The sequence below is a fragment of the Danio aesculapii genome, chromosome 4, assembly GCF_903798145.1.
Source record: "Danio aesculapii chromosome 4, fDanAes4.1, whole genome shotgun sequence".
Classification (NCBI taxonomy): Eukaryota; Metazoa; Chordata; class Actinopteri; order Cypriniformes; family Danionidae; genus Danio; species Danio aesculapii.
The window spans coordinates 37136546-37156638 of NC_079438.1; the positions used below are offsets into that span (position 1 = coordinate 37136546).

The following is a 20093-nucleotide window of genomic DNA, read 5'->3' on the forward strand; positions in this document are numbered from 1 at the left end:
ATTCTCAGTGCCATTTTCAGGGATGCAAAATATTAAAAGAGTCTTCTCTACCTCAGATCGCAGCAGTGGACGAGGATGGCCGAGAGGACAAGGCCACCATCAAATGCGAGACCTCTCCACCTCCCACACCTCGCCAAGTCCGCATGACCCACACGCTGCCCGCTTCTTCACACAATGACGCTCGGTGAGACGATAAAACCAAACGAGCACATGTTGTGTGCCAACATAAGCTGACTGTAAATGTGTTTTGGTGTCTGCAGGCTGACGGCTGCATTAGAGACAGAAGCCAGTGCTCTCAGCAGTGTAGCCAGCAGTCAGGATTCACTCCACAAACAGCCCAAGAAGAAGGGCATCAAATCCTCCATTGGTCGACTGTTCGGGAAGAAAGAAAAGGCCAGACTGGGGCAGCTGGGCAAAGAGATTATGGGACCAGGACAAGGTGTGAAATCAATTCTGACACATCTAAACTATGAAATAGAGGCTCCAGGTTTAAAAGAAGTCAAGCTTTATGTAAGAGATAAAGTACATCCATGCGGATGTTATCACAGAATAAAGTCCAACAGGTTTATTTGCAGCCCGGCGTTAAGCAGAGTGCTGCTTTATACGACGGAGGGCTTTATTCAGCCACAACAACCACCTGGATGTACTTTATCCCATTTGTTACACACTATGTGCCACAAAATATTACATGCCATAATAGTTTTAATTCTTTAATTAAAGGCAAAGCTGACAGAAACAAAGACGGCTGAATGAAGCATACATTAACAAACATATTATTCAGTCAGTGCAAAAAATAAATATATATAAATATACAGTTGAAGTCAGAATTATTAGCCCCCGTTTATTCCCCCCCCATTTTTGTTTAACGGAGAGAAGATTTTTTTTAAACACATTTCTAAACACAATCGTTTTAATAACTCATTTCTAATAACTGATTTATTTGATCTCAGCCATGATGACAGTACATCATACTTGACTAGATATTTTTCAAGACACTTCTATACAGCCATAAGTGACATTTAAAGGCTTAACTAGGTTAATTAGGTTAACTAGGCAGGATAGGGTAATTAGGCAAGTTATTGTATAACAATGTTTTGTTCTGTAGACTATCGAAAAAAATATAGCTCAAAGGGGCAAATACGTATTTATTTAGTATATAGTATTTATTCTAGCCAAAATAAAACAATTAAGACTTTATCTAGAAGAAAAAATATTATCAAACATGAAAATTTCCTTGCTCTGTTAAACATAATTTCGGAAATATTAAAAAAAGAAAATAAAATTAAATGGGGGGCTAATAATTCTAACTTCAACTGTATATATATATAGTTATATATAGTTATATATATAGTTATATATATATATATATATATATATATATATATATATATATATATATAAAGTTGAAGTCAGAATTATTAGCCCCTTATACAGTTGAAGTCAGAATTATTAGTCCCCCATTGAATTTTTTTCTTTTCTATATATATATATATATATATATATATATATATATATATATATATATATATATATATATATATATATATATATATATATATATATATATATATACAGTCGAAGTTAGAATTATTAGCCCCCCCCATTGAATTTTGTTTTCTTTTTTACACACACACACACACACACACACACACACACACACACACACACACACACATACACACACACGAGTCTATGTTTTTAGTTTCAGTGGTTGTTATCAGGGAATAACATACCTTAGAATGTCGTGACTGACTAATCAGAATTAAGTATTCCAGACAGCCGTGTCATAAAACATGATATCACAGTGCTTTGAACACTGATTTAAATACCTGACCTAGAGTTGAATGTGAATGTAATTATTGCAGTAACCTTATGGGGTTATTGGTTAATGGATGTTCTCCTTCAGTAGGGAATATGTCTGATCCTGAGCTCATGGGTCAGGATATTGCAGTGGGAAAGCTGGGAACGCAGGCGGAGAAAGATCGTAGGCTTAAAAAGAAGTAAGTATTTACAACCCATATGGCTAACACAAACATTTATGAAGGTAATTATTGCTGGGCCCAAAAATTCCTGGGTGAAACTAATTAAACATCACTGACACATCATAACAGCCTTCTTCACAGACAGTGTTATGATGTGCTTTACAAACCTTCCAATAAAAACCAGTGTTTTGACATATGGCCCATCTGGATACATTGAAGTGGGTTGGCCAGACACGTACTCTATGCTAGTGAGCAAAACCTTAATTTTGAGAGCATGCAGTCCTGTTATACTATGACTTTAATAATAACAATTGAATGGAAACTTGGAAAAAGCTTGTGTGTGGGAAACGTTTGGAGCTCTATTTGCATAGAGTATGTTTCTGACCTTACTGATCTGAAAATTATGTAATGTTAAGTCGTAATATAATTTTAAGCATTTTTTTGAGTATACTACCTATTTAGGGCCCTAATTTACTTCGAGTTAAATCGTAGAATGAAATGGTGGTATGTTATTTCAAACCAAATGAAGCTACTTTATAATGCTTATTTGGGGTTAATGTAAGGAATGTGCAATTTTCTAGCATTTTCTGAATTAGTTCACTTCACAGTTCACTTGCCATTGGCCCATGGGGATGATGTATTTCTTGGGCTTTTACTTGAGTTCTGAATCGTAAAGCCTAATCAAATATCACTATTCATGTTCCTAATGCAGTCATTTTAGTTGTATGTTAATTTTGTTATTGAGAGTAAAATGCACAGCACATATTGACATAATCCAAATGTTGCTCTGTGTATTTGGAAGTTTGCTAACAGCTTACCACAGCTCAAGGTGTTTACTTTAACCCCCAAACAAAAAAAAAACGAAAAAGGATTTCTCTGGGAGTATATGAGGGCCTTTTAGGTATCTGTTGCAAAAATAATAATAGCAGCCTATCTTTACACTATTAACTCTTAATGTACTACTGAAGTAGTGTATTTGTATGATGCCATTGGTAGAATGTATGTTAACATGAGAATGTGCCTTTCATAGCTGTTTTGTGATTTTGTTGCACACTTGGATGTGTTTACAGCATGCCATGCAATGCCTGCTGAATATCACGTTTCTTTGTCTTAACGCTGATGGGTGAATGTGAGCGTTTTATGTAATTGGACTCGTGTCGGTCTCATCCATGGTGGCGCCACCACGGGAGGACGACTCTTCACCGTTTCCATTGCACTGCCACTCTTATTGCATGCTGTATGACAGAGAAAAAATCTTTTAAAGACAAGTAGATCTGTTCAATTTGTGACCAATACGTCAATATCAAAGCGCAAACGTACGATTGCCAACAGTAATGCACGTCTCTGAGCTGAGGTGTTTATTCTAAAGTCTACATACAGTATGCTCAATAACAAGCATTTAATTTTGTCTCCCATCGCTTTCTCTATTTTCTTTTCTCTCTCTCTCTCTCTCTCTCTCTCTCTATCGCTCTTCTCTTCATCTGACTCTGTATCAGCGGGTAAGTTTAGTTTGTGTTGCCGAGACTTGCTGCATTTTCCACTGTCGACGCTCTGTCCATGTCTGTCGTCATGCTCCTAAAGTGTGTGTCTATCTTCAGGGGGTCCGACGCATTTCCTTTCTGTCCATCCAGAGACCCCTGCCTCTGCCTTTCTTTTTCATTTGACTGTAAATGTGATTCTCCCCCTCTGCAGTTCTATAGAGGATGCATCTCTGCCTGGAGAGAGAATGTGTGCCTTTATAACAACCTGTTCTCGATCTGCCATGCCGAGGCCTTTCTCCTTTCGTGTACTGTATGTGTGCGTGCGAGTGTCCGTGCGTGCATTGTGTGCCGTATTCAATAACCAGGTCTCGTTTCTGGTTATGGACTGTCAACTCATTGACTATTTCCCTGCTCTGTTTTTTTTTCTTTTCATTTCGTTTTTTCTCATAACTGTTTCTCTCCCTTCCCAGCTACAGTATGTTCAGAAGAAGTCACTCATATGCATTACATTCAACCTGAACATATGCAGTATGACAAGTAAAGATGAGGAGAGATACATCATAATCACCAGCCCCATCACCACCACAAAGGCCTTACAGTACACAGACATCGAAGTTTACATTTGCTGAACAGTTAGCCACTGAAATGGTGCCGGTATCTAATCCGGTTCTGTGCCGTTTTCTTTCCAAAAAAGAAGTTTCTGTAAAATTGGGCTCTTCTGATGGGACCGTTAGCTTTGCAGTGACAAACTTTTTTAAAATGAGCATGCAAATCAACAGTCGGTGTGAAATATTATACTGCAATTGCTTATTTTTTTAATCAGAATCACAGTCAAAGACAAACTTCTCCTTGATGCTTTATTTTCTCATAGTTGACTTAAAGCCTGCATCCAGTTCTGATTGCAAACAGCAAATGGTTGTGCTGGCTTTTTATTTAGATTTCTTTATTTTTGGTCCCATAATCTATTTCTCTTAAACCACAGTATGAAAGAAAAGATAATGGTGTTACTTCAGACTTCAACTGTCAGTCTAAAGTATGATCCTATCAAAACTCACTAGACCAAACAATGGCTACAGGATACAAAGTTAAAAAAAGTCAATCATGTGGACACACCGGGACACACCAAGCTGATGTCAAAGAACTTGTGGCAATGAAAATCAACCATGTTGGCACTTCACATCAGCTGTGTCTGGTCTTGTCCTGTCCACTAAATGGACGACAGATGAGTGAATGAAAGCATTCTGCGCCTGCCTGAGAGAATGTGTTTTTAAGGGAAACCAGAACTAGTGCTGCACACATACAAACCATAAACAAAGCAACATTTACGTGCCCTTTTCACACCATTTCTTGTTCACCACAGAGTGATTTGCTTAATCAAAATGCAAAATGTCTGATAATCCATATCATTTACAAATATTTAAGAAATGCGATGAAAGGACAGACGGCTTCTGACTTGGGTCAGTTGCTTAATTTCATCACTTCCATTTTTGTTTTTGCATTCTGAAATGTAGCCATCAGACTTTCAATGATGGCTGATTTGAGCAAACTCCCTCTGACTTAAGGTCTCCCCAACGAGAGATTATGTGTGTAACACACCAAACAAACTAGCCTGACAGATGCTCACTGACAGCCTGACGCTGCCCAAAGGCCACAGTCGGCTAGGTGTGTCATTGGCTTTAGAGGAAAAGTAATCCCCTTTCACAGAACCAGATGAAGATTTATCACTGGCACCATTTAGGTGGGAAAGAGATCAGTTGTCACGTAGGTGGTTTTGTGATGTAATTTTTGTAGACAGAGCCGTATCACTCACTACAGCATGTGTCAGTATTGTACTCACATCAAGTGGCCTTACTGTAGACCCCAAATATCTTTCTGAATTATGAAGCTGATCTTCAAGAGAACTGTCTCTGCCTTGTCCAACAGAACATCAGTGTACTTCTACTTACCTGTATATATAGTGCATCCAGATGGCCACAGAACTCCAAAATACTGTACCATAGAACACACAAACAACCCAAAGCTTTATCTTAAACAGCATACCTCTGAATTGCACTGACTCAAGGTTATGTATCCTTGGAGACGAGTGTCCTCTGATGTTCAGACATTAGCGAGGAAAGATGTATTGTAACATTTCCTTCAGCGCTTGTAAAGTTAGTTAGGCAACCTTGGAAAAAGCTAGACATATTTCCCAGCTGAGAACTGCGTAGTGTGAAAGTCTGATGAGAGTTTATGATAGCAGCCTTGTCTTAGAGCGCAAATATTTATCAAGAAAAACACGGAACAGGCTTCAAAAGAAAAGGCATTTCTGTTTTCCCTCGATAAGTCACTGTATTGTTGTTGTTTCCCAAACCTCGCAGTTTTAAAGGCGGGGATCAGGACACAGCAAGGAAATGTCACGATACGTTTATCTGAGAAAGTGGAATTTTCCATTAAACCAGCATCTCAGCATGACTGACTCTAACCTTAGTTTCTTTCCTCCTTTTTATCCCATCGCAGCCTCTTTGATTTGTAATCAGAAACCCAGAACCCGTTTAAGAGACAAGGCAGACCTTAAATTAAATTACAGGGTGATGGGAACTGAAACAGAGCAATGTATCGGCTTAGGTGCCACTTACAGAGATTACACGAAAAGTTAGGGTTTGTCATGCTTATTACAGACTAGTGGATATCAAAGATACTTTTAAGAAGATTTTTAAAAATAATTTTTGCATTTGGTGCTCCATGCTACTCTGATAAACAGATAGTGACCATTAAAGGACAGGAAACCTGGCAGAGACAGATAAAGCATCTCACTTCCTCTCTCTACATTCCCCTTTACCCCCTCTCTCTCTCTCTTAGTTCAGTTGATTATCTCTAAGCTGGTTCTGTCTTTCTCCTTATTTTCCTCTCTGTCTCGCTCTGTCTCTGTCAACTGCTCTTTCTCTCTTTCTCTAGACACGAGTTGTTGGAAGAAGCCAGAAGAAAAGGGTTACCCTTTGCTCAGTGGGATGGTCCTACAGTAGTCGCATGGTTGGAGGTGGGCAGTTTTTACTTTAGGGAAATCAAAGTGGGCAGGGTGCAAAAAACATGAATATTATGTTTGTTGATGCGTAGGTCTCGTGTCAGAGTGAGTCATATCCAATCCTAGGTGGCCACTGCCCTGCAGAGTTTAGTACAGTCATAATGGAGGATGCGGGAGCAAGCTTAATAAGGTCTTTAGTAATTGGTGATCTACAATGGACCAATCTGAGATAGAGGGGTTGAAATGTTGGTAATATAACAGATTGAAGTCTGCTGTTGAGTCAAGGCATAGTGTCTGCAAAGAAGGTTTTCACAAACACTCTTTCAAAAACCGTAATGAGTGAAACATCTAAGTCTCGTGGACTTTACAGAAGCGCATGCATGTTAGCCACTGTAGGTCCACAAGAATGCAAACGCACGTGAAGTGTAAAATTAAGATTGGATCAGAGCTACTAGAACGTAAGGTTTGACAAATATTGAAGCAGAGGTGCTCTAAAACCTCTGTGTGATTTGGTAAATTGGCCTGTCTTGGCATAGTAGAAATAACGGTAACTGTTGCCTTAAGACTGAGCTGATGCATCACACAACTTTTATCAAAATTTGTACCTCAATTGGAATGAGTTAACATTAGTTGTTGGAGCCAGTTTTCAAAGTTTGTGAGGGCAGCGATTACAGGTTTTACAGAATCCTGTCAAGTGTATGATGTGAAAGGACTCTTATGATTATGATTAGATTAGTTTTAGCGTTATTCCATTGAGTTGGAGAAAATATTTAAACTGACTTTTGTCATATACTGTATCTTCCAAAAATATAGCTGTTTCAGTGACAGTGTGTTATGTTAATTATAGGATGAATTCTAGATTTGTGTATTCCAAAAATGTATCAGCCTTAATTAATACAATATGCAATCTTCTTAAAGTAGTTGTTTTATACATCAGGCTAACCAAGGGAACTGATTAAAACTTTGTAGAAGCTCCACTAGTTGTAATAGTTATTGCAGTATGCAATATAAATATATAATATGGGAGCTGGGCATTAATGCACCATAATAGCACTGAGGGAATAGGATCCTCGGACTTGTTTCTGTATTTTAACCACATGTAATTGCAGAAATTTCAAGGATATTGCATAGTAAAAATGAACTCCAGGGCTCTTTAATGGCAGCTAAATAAAGATCTGAGCTGTTTCAACTCAATAAGGAGAACAACTGCATATTACATGCTGCCTCCTCGAATGATGCAATTGAAACATTTAGCCTGAGCAACATGGCTGCAATGTTCTCTCACAAAGACAAATAGTTTGGAGTTTCCCAAGAATAGAGTGTTAATGTATCATATTTATGCATTTTATTAGAGGTTTATCGAAGTAATTGACTCATAATTGTCACCGACTAAAAAAGTAGTGAAGGAGATGCAATATTTGGTTTGTGGTGAGAATTGGGAGGATTCAAAATATTGAGGGAAAAAATACATAATTACAGGACAATTGCACCATCTAGTGGTAAAGCCTGAAATATACAATGTTCATCCTTGTATGTGCCTTTTTCATGTATGTGTAATCATGCTGCAATTTTTTGTTTTGAAAGCTGTGGTTGGGAATGCCAGCATGGTACGTGGCTGCATGTCGTGCCAATGTAAAAAGCGGCGCTATCATGTCGGCCCTGTCGGACACAGAGATCCAGAGAGAGATCGGCATCAGCAACCCACTGCATCGCCTCAAACTGCGCCTGGCCATCCAGGAGATGGTCTCGCTCACCAGCCCCTCAGCTCCCCCTACGTCTAGAACCGTGAGTACTTACATACACACAGATTGTTTACTTTATTTTTTGTCACATAAAAAGCACCGATAGTATCAGTTTCTTACATTGTTTGGCACCGGGCTGCATTGGTCAGCTACAAGCATCCATTACCATAGTCACTAAACCAAGATTACCGTTATTCTCATCAGCTGCTATTTTCAGTCCATCTGCAGCTTGATTTTTTTAGCGTTGTCATGGTAATCGTGTTTTGCATTGACCGCGACAGCTGATCTGTGATAATATCGTGTAATGACTCCTTCACACATGCATCCGAGCAGTTCCATTGCAGCTTATTTATTTGAGGTGTTTTCTTTTTTGTGCTCCCTCTCTTAACAACTAACTATGGCAAGATGTAATTCTGTATCATTTTGTCCATGACCGGCTGCTTGAGAGCAATGTCATATTCGTGAAAGACTTGATCATGAGTTGCCAAACCACAAATGAACATAAAAATCAAAACGAATTGCACCGTTTGTACACAGCTTGAAGCATTAGGCCATTTAGCATGTTAAACAGTTGCAGTTGTGTTGTCTTCAGCAGTGGTCCCTGTCCTGATGTGCGTTTGATGCGCTTGTGCTCTGTGTGCGTGTCCGGCCTTTGACTCTATGGACGGGTCTTGCTAATGATCTGACTGTGATGCTGTAACACTATTGGCTTACAGTGCCGCTGCTCTTCTTCTTTAACACTGCTTGCCCTTCCCGTGGGATTGATCTCTGGGGCGCCCACATAGCCGTCGGGTAATGTGTGGGTAACCCACGAGGAAATGGAGACCCTTGCCGCCCCCTCGAAAACGGTCAGTCATCCTTTTCAACTCTCTAACACTTTTTTTTTTTTGTATATATGCCCACTGCTTACTCTTACTAACACTTTTGCCAATTTGTGTATGTGTGTGTGTGTCTGTTTGTGTGTACCAAAGAATGAGGATTGAGCGTAAAAGTTGACATGAACTGAAATCAGCATCCAAACCTTGTGTTTATGAGCAAGTCGCTCCTCTGAAAAAAAGGTTTTTGAAGGACTCTGCAATAATAATATCTAAAAAATGTGACATTTGGGATATCCAAAGGTGCTCTCAAATGTGACGTTCAGATTTAGTTGTGAAAATGTCCTCAAAATTGGAAGTGTGTCCAAATTGTGTAAGTAGTAGATTTAGTGTGGACTGTAAGCTCTGGGCCTCTTAACCTTGCAGAGGAAGATTTGATCAGTTCATGTCTGAATGCATTTGCGCTTCCATAATCAGCTCGCTATTACATCCAGCGCTAATGATCTTTAGATGGGTGAACCAGCAGTGGTGGAGGGCCTAATTTCCTATTGAACAGCTCTGACAAAAGCGAGGCCGAACGGATGTTACGTTCTCACGTTCAAATGTAATCAGCGAACAGAGAATAAATCTAGCCTTGTTATTCCCCATTGAGCCTCATCACTGCCTCATACAATCATCACGGTTCACCCTGCTCAGCGTAACAGTGACTGAGAACAGCAGTGTGTGGAGGAGAAATGCACATTGTGTATGTGATTGCACGTGATGCATTGTGTTAGCATGCATAGAGACAATTAGATCAGGCATACTTTGATGTAGTGGTTGTGTACTAGTTGATATATGTTGTTTTGCATTTAATTATGGTAAACTTGCTATTTGCGAAGGACGCGTTAACATGTATTATTGGGTTTTGCAACATATATCACAATATCTGCATGTACTTTGAGATTTTAAGAGATGTACCTGTACATATTGCAACATTTTGAAGATATACCGATGAGACGGTAATGTTCTTGTTTCTCTGTAGAAGTCTGATTCAGAGGAGGGAAGTTGGTCACAGGTAAGAGTGCATTAAATATGTATTCAATGCTGGATGTCTGAGGTCCAAATGTGTAGAACTTGAACAAATGTGTATATATGAATGTGTATACAGGCCTGTAGGCGGGGGGGTTCAGGTGGTTTGAAAGACCCACCCCTCACTGACAAAGGTCCAGAATTTGTCCCATACGTGAGCTGATTTGCCCTATTTTGACTGCTATGTCATCATAAATATATATATATATATATATAAAAAACCTAAGACATTAACCCATCGAAAAGGCTTTAAGACCAAATGGAATCCTGTGTTGGCTGTTGCTTTGATTTGCCAAATTCTGACTGGGAAAGTTTGAATGTGCTAGCCAGTTTGTTATTTGTTTAATAAATGACAATCGGCTACAGTTTTTAATTTAAAACTTTAACAGATTCATATATTTTTTATATATATGATGTAATATATTTGTATTATAAAAATAAGTATTGTTTTCATATTTCTTTATTCTAAATCTTTAGAAAATGTGTTTGGTACATCAAAACGTGATTATAATGACCATCCGACAAGCTAATTTAGCTAAAAAACTTAAAATGTCACTAAAATGCAGTACTTAAATGTAACAATTAAATAGAAAATGAGGCATAAAACTGCAAAAAGATCCACTTTTACAGAAAAAAGAACCACCCCTTTCACCAGGCTGGCCATGGGCCTTGTATAACTGTCATATGTGGAGATTAGAGAACAACTTGTGAATTGCAGTTATGACTATGGCATGCCAGTAGAACAGTGTTTTACAAATCAACCTAATGTTGATCAAAATTAGACAACAGCAATGACTGTAGCAAATAAAAACAACTGCAAAACTTGACATTTTAAAAGTTTAGTAGGAAGTCTAGAGACCCTTCTTAAAATACCTTAAGCACATCTGAACACAGTCCAGTTTCTGTCAGATTATCAGTAGTCTTTCAAAGGACATAGCCAGACTCCCATAGGACATGACTAGTCTCTCAGAAGACATCAGTAGTTTCTTACAAGTTTCTTGATCATCTCATCTTCAATCTCTTCCACAATTTTTTTGTTGGTAGTAGGTTTCTTAACCAAGGATTTTCCAAAGATTTTCAAATTTAGATCAGGAGTCTAGACTTGCCATTTCATCATTTGTTTTTGGCATCAATGAACTGCTTTGCGTGTTTGACTGAGTGACAGTTCTCAATGTCCTGAATAAAAACAGAAGGCTAATAGAACGGTAAATGTGGCAAAGGAACCACACGCTGGGGAAAGAGTTTTTGATTTTTGATTGGTGCCCCCAAGAAAACTCTCTAGAAAACAACACCAAACCATGACACTCCATTTTTCACTTAATTGTTTACACATTTCAGTCTTTCCAGTTTGAAGAGGAACATAATGGTTCCTATCAGACCTGAAAAATGAAAGTTGCTTTAAACTATGTTTTTTGTCACCACAACATGCTCCTCAGCAATGGTTATTCTAGTCTCAGATTCTTTGTGCTCAGGGGCCCTAGCATTGACACTGAAAACATTCTCTTTCTCTCTCTATATGGATATATATATATATATATATATATATATATATATATATATATATATATATATATATATATATATATATATATATATATATATATATATAGATAGATAAAACTGCATGCTAAAAATATATATATATATTTTTTAGTGGAACCTTTATCTTCTTAATGTATAATTAAATACAATAAATTCACAAATAAAAATGAAGTTCACAAATTATGTACAGTTAATTAGCTATATTTTTGTGATTAGATTTTAATATTCGCATGTGCAGTACGGAAGGAGCATTCTACATTCCCAAGCTATTCATGGGGGCCCACGGTTTTGAAAAGAATAACTTAAAATTTGAATGGTAATAGACAGGTTTTACAACATATGATAGAACATTTCTAAAACAGCTATTTGATTAAAATAGGCTTTTTGGCATTGGTCGGGGTCCCCTAGTTCCCCGGGGCCCCATGCGGCTGCTTACCTTACTTATTGGTCCACTCCAAGTCCACCCCTGTTTGTGCTGATGAGAGCTTTGGTGTTCGCAGAATGGGCTTTCAGTCCAAAGTCTGTACAATTCTGTAAACCTGAAGACACTGTATGCTGAGCCACTGACCATTTAGATTATCTGCATTATAGTAGTTCCAATGCAGTTGTCTTACATGGATGAAAAATCAAGCTTTCTCTTGCTTCTTCTTCTTACTTCTCTTGCTGTGGCTGAAAGAGTCATACCTTTGCCCTTCATCTGGAAAAAACCTGTGGTTTCAGTCACTTTAGTCTGTCTGAAGTCACATATACAGTAAAATGTGTTCCTCCAATACGCAGGTTGTTGTTGTCGTCTTCACAAAATAGCTCCTTTAGTGAGAACGCCACACTTGTTAAATGTAAATGATTTTGTGCGTGATTTAGACACTGGCATATGGGGACATGAACCACGAGTGGATCGGGAACGAGTGGCTGCCCAGTCTAGGTCTACCTCAGTACCGCAGCTACTTCATGGAGTGTTTGGTGGACGCCCGCATGCTGGACCACCTGACCAAGAAGGACCTCAGAGTGCATTTAAAAATGGTCGACAGCTTCCACAGGTGAGCCACTCTCTTTTATGTGACCGAGTGATTAAATTAGAGAAGGCTTTACTGCATTTAAGTAGCTTTGATTGTAATATGGATGGATGTATTAAAATATGTAAGTGAAACGCGTTACAGAACCAGTCTGCAGTACGGCATAATGTGTCTGAAGAAGCTGAACTATGACAGGAAGGAGCTTGAGAGACGCAGAGAAAGCAGCCAACATGATATAAGAGGTAGGCGGAGCCGGTCGGAAACAGAAAGCGTCATTGAGAAACGCACGATATGAACTTTGCATTTGTATTAACGTAGATGTTCTGGTGTGGAGTAACGAACGTGTGATTCGCTGGGTCCAGAGCATCGGCCTCCGAGACTACGCCAACATCCTGTTAGAGAGCGGCGTTCACGGGGCGCTCATCGCACTTGACGACAACTTTGACTACAGCAGCTTGGCCCTGCTGCTGCAGATTCCCAACCAAAACACTCAGGTCCCCATTCACACGAAACGTTCATACAGCTGTGCTCATACAATACACCTTCCCCTTTTCCATCACACATAAACGGCAACCTAAGGTAACGGTAACACAGAGCCTAAAGCCTAGTGTTATCTCATAGCCCTTTGAAATTTACCTGCATTTCGTTGCCTTGTACTTGTACATGTGTGATGACAATAAATTGAATCTAATCTAATCTAAAATGGATGTGAAAAGTAACACAGTCACAGTAAAATCAGCTACAGTAAAATCAGCTCTAATCTCACTTTATGTTGGCCGCACTGGTGCACAGACAAATATAAATGCTGCAGTTACTGTGTGTTTATTTTGAGAGAATAATGTATATGTTTGTGTTTTTCTCCACAGGCTAGACAAATTCTAGAGAGGGAATACAACAATCTGCTGGCACTGGGAACAGAGAGACGATTAGATGAGGTCAAGCTCTAGTTTCTTCTATTTTATACGGAACACATGTTACAGTTTTTCTCCACTGGTTTGGCTCATTTCTTGAAACTGAAATGACATTCTCATAATTCTAAGATCACTCGGCAAAACAATGTTACAGTTTAGCACAACACTATAGCTCACTTGCAAAAGCTCATATCTCTCCAAAAAAAGTTCCCTCATGCATCAAAACTAAATTCCCTTCCCATATAAAAAGTCAGTGCCACAAATATGGCAAATATCCTTCTCAATTGCTTTGGCTCATTTCTTGAAACATTCCAGACATTCTCAACACTCTTTTGGCAAAATTATGTGGATGGTTGAGCACAACACCATGGTTAACCTGCAACAGCTCATACCTTTCCCAAAACAGTTCCCTCATGTGTCAAAACTAAAAAAAAATTTCTCATTTAAACAGTCACTGCCCCCAAAATGCTTCGTCCCTTTGGCATCGGGTAAGCACTGGAAGTCAAAATGTTTAGATGTTTTATCTCTATCGCAGAGGACCATTGAAATATCCCTCTCGTCCAGCTTACAGTGTTAGCCCAGTCTTTCATTGACAATGGTTACTGTACTGTTTTTGTCTAGCTAACAGAATACAATTGTGTATAAAACAGAAAAAAGAAATAGGATTTTAGGGTAAGAGTAGCCTCCAAGGTTTGACATCACACATTGCACTCATTCTGCCAAGAAAATTGTAACCATTATCAATCACACACATAAAGTATTTTCCATACATCAGAATAAAACAAAATATACTGTAATATGAACACACAAACAAAAAACAATGAAAACGATATGCAGCCTACAGTGCTTGATTGGTCATCTGAGATGTGTGAAATGCCTCCTTTGTTAGTCAAGTTGGAGTTTCACCTTACTGTCAGTTGCTGTAATAAATGTATCAAATGTTCCTCGGATTCATATATGGTATTCATGGTATTATGTTCTTGACTAATTTTTGACAATTGAACAGACTATTGTTCATGTGATGACTTATACAATGAAATGGCGCTGACATATTTTGGGGAGAACAACCATTGAACTGAGAATCAACAATCAGTTTAGATCAACTAGATCTATTCACTTGGAAATTGTGCTAAATGTTGGCTACCTGTACTTAATCATTTGCAATTTAATGAAATGAATGAGAAAATCAAGTCTGTTGTGAACAATCGCCAAGTGGTTTGGAGGTTTGTCCATGTTGTTTTAAGAATGTAAATCCTGTTTCAAGAAATGAGCCTAACCAATAGAGAAAAACTGCAATAGTGACCCTACGCCAGACACTTTTTTTTGGTCATAAATATGTCGGTAAGCAGACATTGGTTTCATGAAAGTGTCATGCTTCTGGAGTTTAGCTGTAATGCACAAAGGATTTGGGTATCCCACAAAAAGACTGCGTATGAAAGAGTGTATTTAACCTTCCCAAGTTTAATGTGCAAAATAGTCCCACCTTTAACATTTTTGTGGTATTGAAAGCATGCAGCATGTATTGCGGTGAGCCAGTGTAAATGTAATATCAGTCCCACAGCCAAGCCAGTGAAACAGATACATAGATAGTGGCCCATAATTAACGTGTTCCAAATCTGTCTTTGCATAGTGTGATGAAAAGGACTTCAGAGGGCCATCGTGGAGGAGGCAGTTTCCTCCACGGGACGTCCATGGGATCAGCATGATGCCTGGCTCGGCAGAGACTCTGCCTGCCGGCTTCCGCCTCACTGCCACCTCCGCGCATTCACGCAGACTGCCACCAGAGGGTGAGAAGTCACACGATACTCATCAAAGCAGGTCTTCCAAAACACAGTGAGATACATGTATAGGGGATATACGTGGACGCATTACGATTCAGAAAAAATAGACATACTAGAATGGCAAATGTACATTGTCATCAGCCATTCATGCAGCATTCACGGTGACACGTTGAGCAATCCTTGTCAAATGTGAGATGATGCAATAAGTAAGGGCTAATGCGCATTACTGCTTGATTTTGTTTATGTATGTACGCAATCAGGATAGGCCACATACTGTAGTAATTTCCATGAATGAGAAGAACAAAAGTAACATGCTTAGAATCATATAAACACACACACAGGCACACTGGGCTGACTGTGTTTCTGTTGTTTTTTTATGGACTGCTGCTGGGTAGTTCTGTATGAGGTGACGGACGACAGTCCTGACGACATGTATTTGGACTGGTTTCAAGGTCAGACATGAAAGAGCCTGTAACTGTTTGGCATTCCCGACCCCCGTCCCAACAGTGTAGTGTACTTGTACCCCTCTACATGGTGTCAGTGTGTCCTGTCATTTCTTAAGTGTGAAATATACCTGTAAAAGTGAGGTGGAAAAAAAAGCAATGCAGAGATGCATCATGGCAAAAAAATTGCATTAGGCCCACATATGGACAAGGTCATAGTGCACTAGCAGTAAGCGAACGTGAAAGAAAAAAACAGATGCTTAATGAGATTTGAAATGTGCTGTTCATTGAATGGTCCATATTGTAAAATTACATGCATGCAGCGTTATGTAGCAATTTGGGAAGGCGTGTAAAACGTAAAAAGCGCAAAAGAGGTCATTCTCCAAATAAGCAGAGGTCAAATATTTGTGTGTAAAACTGTTAAATGAATGTTTTGCCAAACAAATGATGTACGTGTAAATGTTCTGAAAGTAAGACCTGAAAGCACTTATTAGACAGTTTTCCACTGAAAGGTACTGTATAGTACCTATAGTACCAAATGACTTGTGACTTTTTTTAGTAGCACCTTGGTTGAGGTTTCAAGCTAGATGTACCGCTACCCAAACGTTACTGATGCACACTGCCGATTGGACTGAGAGAATTGTCACTTGCAGCCTAACTCTGATTATGTAATCCGAAATGGGGCCTGATCGCGTGGTTTCAGACTCGATCGGAATCGGAGGTTACCTCCCGATCAGGACTGAAATATACAGTGAGGTCATTAAGTATTTGGTCACCATGTGATTTTTCAATATCTCCTACTCAGAAGTCATAGAGGGGTCTAGAATTTTCACCATAGGTGCATTTCCACTCTAAAAATCAAAATCCAGAAATCACGTTGTATGATTTTTTAACAGTTTATTTGTAAATGATTGTCAAATAAGCATTTAATCACTTGAGTCAAAAATGTGTAATATTTGGTACAGAAGCCTTTGTTAACAATTACAGAGGTCAAACACTTACTGTAATTCTTCACCAGGTTTGCACACGCTGCAGGAGGGATTTTGGGCCACTCCTCCATGCACATCTTCTCTAGATCTGTTCGGTTTCAGGGCTGTCGCTGAGCAACACAAAGTTTCAGCTCCCTCCAAAGATTTTCTATTGGATTTAGGTCTGGAGACTGGCTAGGCCACTCCAGAACCTTGATATGCTTCTTACGGAGCCACTCCTTGGTTTTCCTGGCTGTGTGCTTTGGGTCATTGTCACGTTGAAAGACCCAGCCATGACCCATCTTTAATGCTCTGACTGAGGGAAGAAGGTTTTTGGCCAATATCTCACAATACATGGCCCCGTTCATCCTCTCCTTTAGAGGAAAAACACCTGCTTCCAGCCCCATGCTTCACTGTAGGTATGGTATTATTGGGGTGATACTCATCATTCTTCTTCCTCCAAACACGGCGAATGGAGTTTAGACCAAAAACTTTGGTCTCATCTGACCACAGGACTTTCTTCCATGACTCCTCTTGATCATCTAGATGGTCCCTGGCAAACTTCAGACAGGCCTTGACATGGGCTGACTTAAGCAGGGGAACCTTCCTTGCGATGCATGACTTGAAACCATGACGTCTTAATGTATTACTGATGGTAGCCTTGGAACGGTGGTCTACAATTTTGTCTCTTGTGTCTTTTGATAGCTCTTTGGTTTTGGCCATGTTGCTATTTAGACTTTTGACTGATTTTGGGGTGCACATGTGTCTTTATGACAGCTAATGACCTCAAACAGGTGCTGCTAAATTAGAATCATGAGCAGAGTGTAGCTGGACTATTTAAAAGCAAAAGAACAGGTCTTTGAGGGTAAGAAATCTTGCTGAAAAGCAAGCGATCAAATACTAATTTGACACAGTAATTTACAAATAAATTGATAAAAAAATGATACAACGTGATTTCTGGATTTTTATTTTTAGATTCAGTCTCTGAAAGTGGAAATGCACCTATGGTGAAAATTGTAGACCCCTCCATGATTTCTAAGTAGGAGATATTGAAAAATCACAGGGTCATCAAATACTTATTGACCTCACTGTATGTATGTATGTATGTATATATATATATATATTCTCATTATTTTTTAACACATCTATAGTTATGCGGTGGCACAGAGTTAGACCTCTTTCTTGACTTCACACAGAAACAGCAACGTGTGCGGTATTATAAAGTCAATGACGACAACATTGCCATAGCAAACTGTAAGATATGTAAAGTTGGGATTGCCTGCCGGGTGTTGAAAGTGTTTTCATAGTAGCACAAGAAAAAGACATGTAATATGGCATTGTGGTCAGCAGAAGAGGTCCAGACACTGGTAGCCAAAGAGCGGATCTGGTTGAGATTACCTGTTATAAAAAGAATGATGTCTTTGCAGTAAAGCACAGTAGAAATTGACTGTAGCTGTGACCTCAATATCCCCACGTGGCAGAATGTGCAACATTGAGTTTATATATTGGGATTATAGTTGAGCAAGAGTCCCAGTTTAGAACACATGAGATTTGTGAAGTCACCGCAGACTTGGATTGTTACAAAAGTTGGAATGAAGCAAAAGTTTGTCATTTGGAGTTGAGGAGTTTTAAAGGCCCACAACACTGTAAGCATTCAGGCACAAGAGAGTTTACAATCCTTGACCATTTGTAGCCTAAATAAAGATGGACAAAATTGGATGATTTATACATTGAAGACTATAGTGCCCATTGATATGGGATTTTTCAATTTGACTGCCTGAATACTGTTAGACTCCCCAGAAAAGCATAGAACACTGTATATTTGAAACAAAAGAATGCATTCTAGATAGAGGTGTTCACGCTCCTTGTTAAAAGTGTATTCATATAACTATATATATATATATATATATATATATATATATGGCAGAAAAAGATGCAATATTGCAAATTTTTTTTCACTATTGTGCAGCTGTAGCCAAAGCACACTGTACTGTGTAAGGGCCCATCTATTTTTCCTATGACGGAACTAACAGCATGGGTGAAGGTTAAATGCGTGTTAGCCTTTTAGCACATGTGAAAAGAAATATTTTTATTCATTAAAATTTATTTTAATTTGTTTTCAACTCCGAATTTTAATCTGACTCCAATTTATAATAATTTTAGATTTAGATTCATCTAATTCAAGCTGATTACCTTATAGGTTGTGATTAGGTCTAATTTAGATTGAGTAACCCAATAAATCCTTTTTTTCAATCCTTCGTTTACCCGAAGTCGCTTAGAGTCAGTATGCTGGCCAGTTACATCTGCTCACGGACACATCCTCGCCAGTTCTGATTCTTAGCAGATAAGCTAATTTCCTTTAAGTAATAATAGGCCGCCCCATGCTTGCACATACTTAAAGAAAGTTTGATTATATCATACTAAGTCAGTGATTGTCAGAAATCCCCAGGTCTGTAATGCTGTGGCCATGCTCCATCCATTGAGCCTGAATGTATGCCTAATCCTGGTCGTAGGCTGCGGAAACGTCAGCCTAAACAATCTACTAGATTTAAAAGATTTCAGGAGATATTAGAGTTAAACAAGAATTTGACATTTATTTGTCAGAGAAAGATTTTCCATTCCAATTCACATAACTAAACAAAATATGCCAATCAAGATTGTACAACATCAATTATTCGAAGAGACATTTAAGAGTTAGAGATGAATACCTGACCATGTAGAAATACATTGCAGCATATGAGTCCTGATGCAGAGCTCAGAGACTCACAAACTGCAATGGGGTATCCTGCCTACAAAATTCCCCAGACACCTCTGCACCCTTTGCCTAAATACTCAAATCATCATAAATTGAAGACAATAAAAGCTTCACCAAGCCTCTTGCCTGGTCATGAGTTGATGTAAAGACCATTTTCCCTGGAGTGGAGCATCTGGCAAAGATCTTATCAAAGTCAAAACCCAAATGAACTGATATAAGGGAGATTGTGAAAATATTACAGTGAAATTAGGACCACTTTACCAATCACACAGAGACATTTAAAATAACACCAAACATGAATATAAAGCCACAAGATACACCATATCAAAAACTTAAACATTCTGTGTGGAATGTGAGTGAGCTGCTCTGGTGGAGAAGGTAAAGGGGGGCTTAGGATGCATGATCGAGACAACCCGAACAACTGGTTTTCTGGCTGATCTTCTTCTCAGATTAGAAAGTTTATTGTTTTAGTGCTTGACCATTCTCGTGGTCTTGTCTCGTGTGGAGTTCCATAACAGTTTTCAGGGTTTAATAATACGGAGAGATATAGCCATCCTTACAGATTTACAGTAAGAGAATAAATTATTA

The 20093-nt window shown here is 38.8% G+C and overlaps 1 protein-coding gene across 4 annotated transcripts in view; it reads left to right on the top strand.

The window, feature by feature from the left end:
• The window catches only part of ppfia2 (PTPRF interacting protein alpha 2), a 308411-nt gene that overhangs the window by 269976 nt on the left and 18342 nt on the right, over positions 1-20093 (top strand). The window contains exons 19-31 of one of the 4 annotated variants that reach the window (XM_056455574.1): positions 57-184; positions 261-439; positions 1907-2000; positions 6398-6479; positions 8049-8249; positions 8992-9054; positions 10046-10078; positions 12496-12671; positions 12792-12889; positions 12966-13141; positions 13514-13582; positions 15189-15345; positions 15735-15791. In XM_056455574.1, the coding sequence (XP_056311549.1) occupies positions 57-184; positions 261-439; positions 1907-2000; positions 6398-6479; positions 8049-8249; positions 8992-9054; positions 10046-10078; positions 12496-12671; positions 12792-12889; positions 12966-13141; positions 13514-13582; positions 15189-15345; positions 15735-15791 (1513 nt within the window). Of the gene's footprint in view, positions 1-56; positions 185-260; positions 440-1906; positions 2001-6397; positions 6480-8048; positions 8250-8991; positions 9055-10045; positions 10079-12495; positions 12672-12791; positions 12890-12965; positions 13142-13513; positions 13583-15188; positions 15346-15734; positions 15835-20093 lie in introns of those variants that run through there. The other 3 variants (XM_056455573.1, XM_056455572.1, XM_056455575.1) reach the window with 3 other exon arrangements.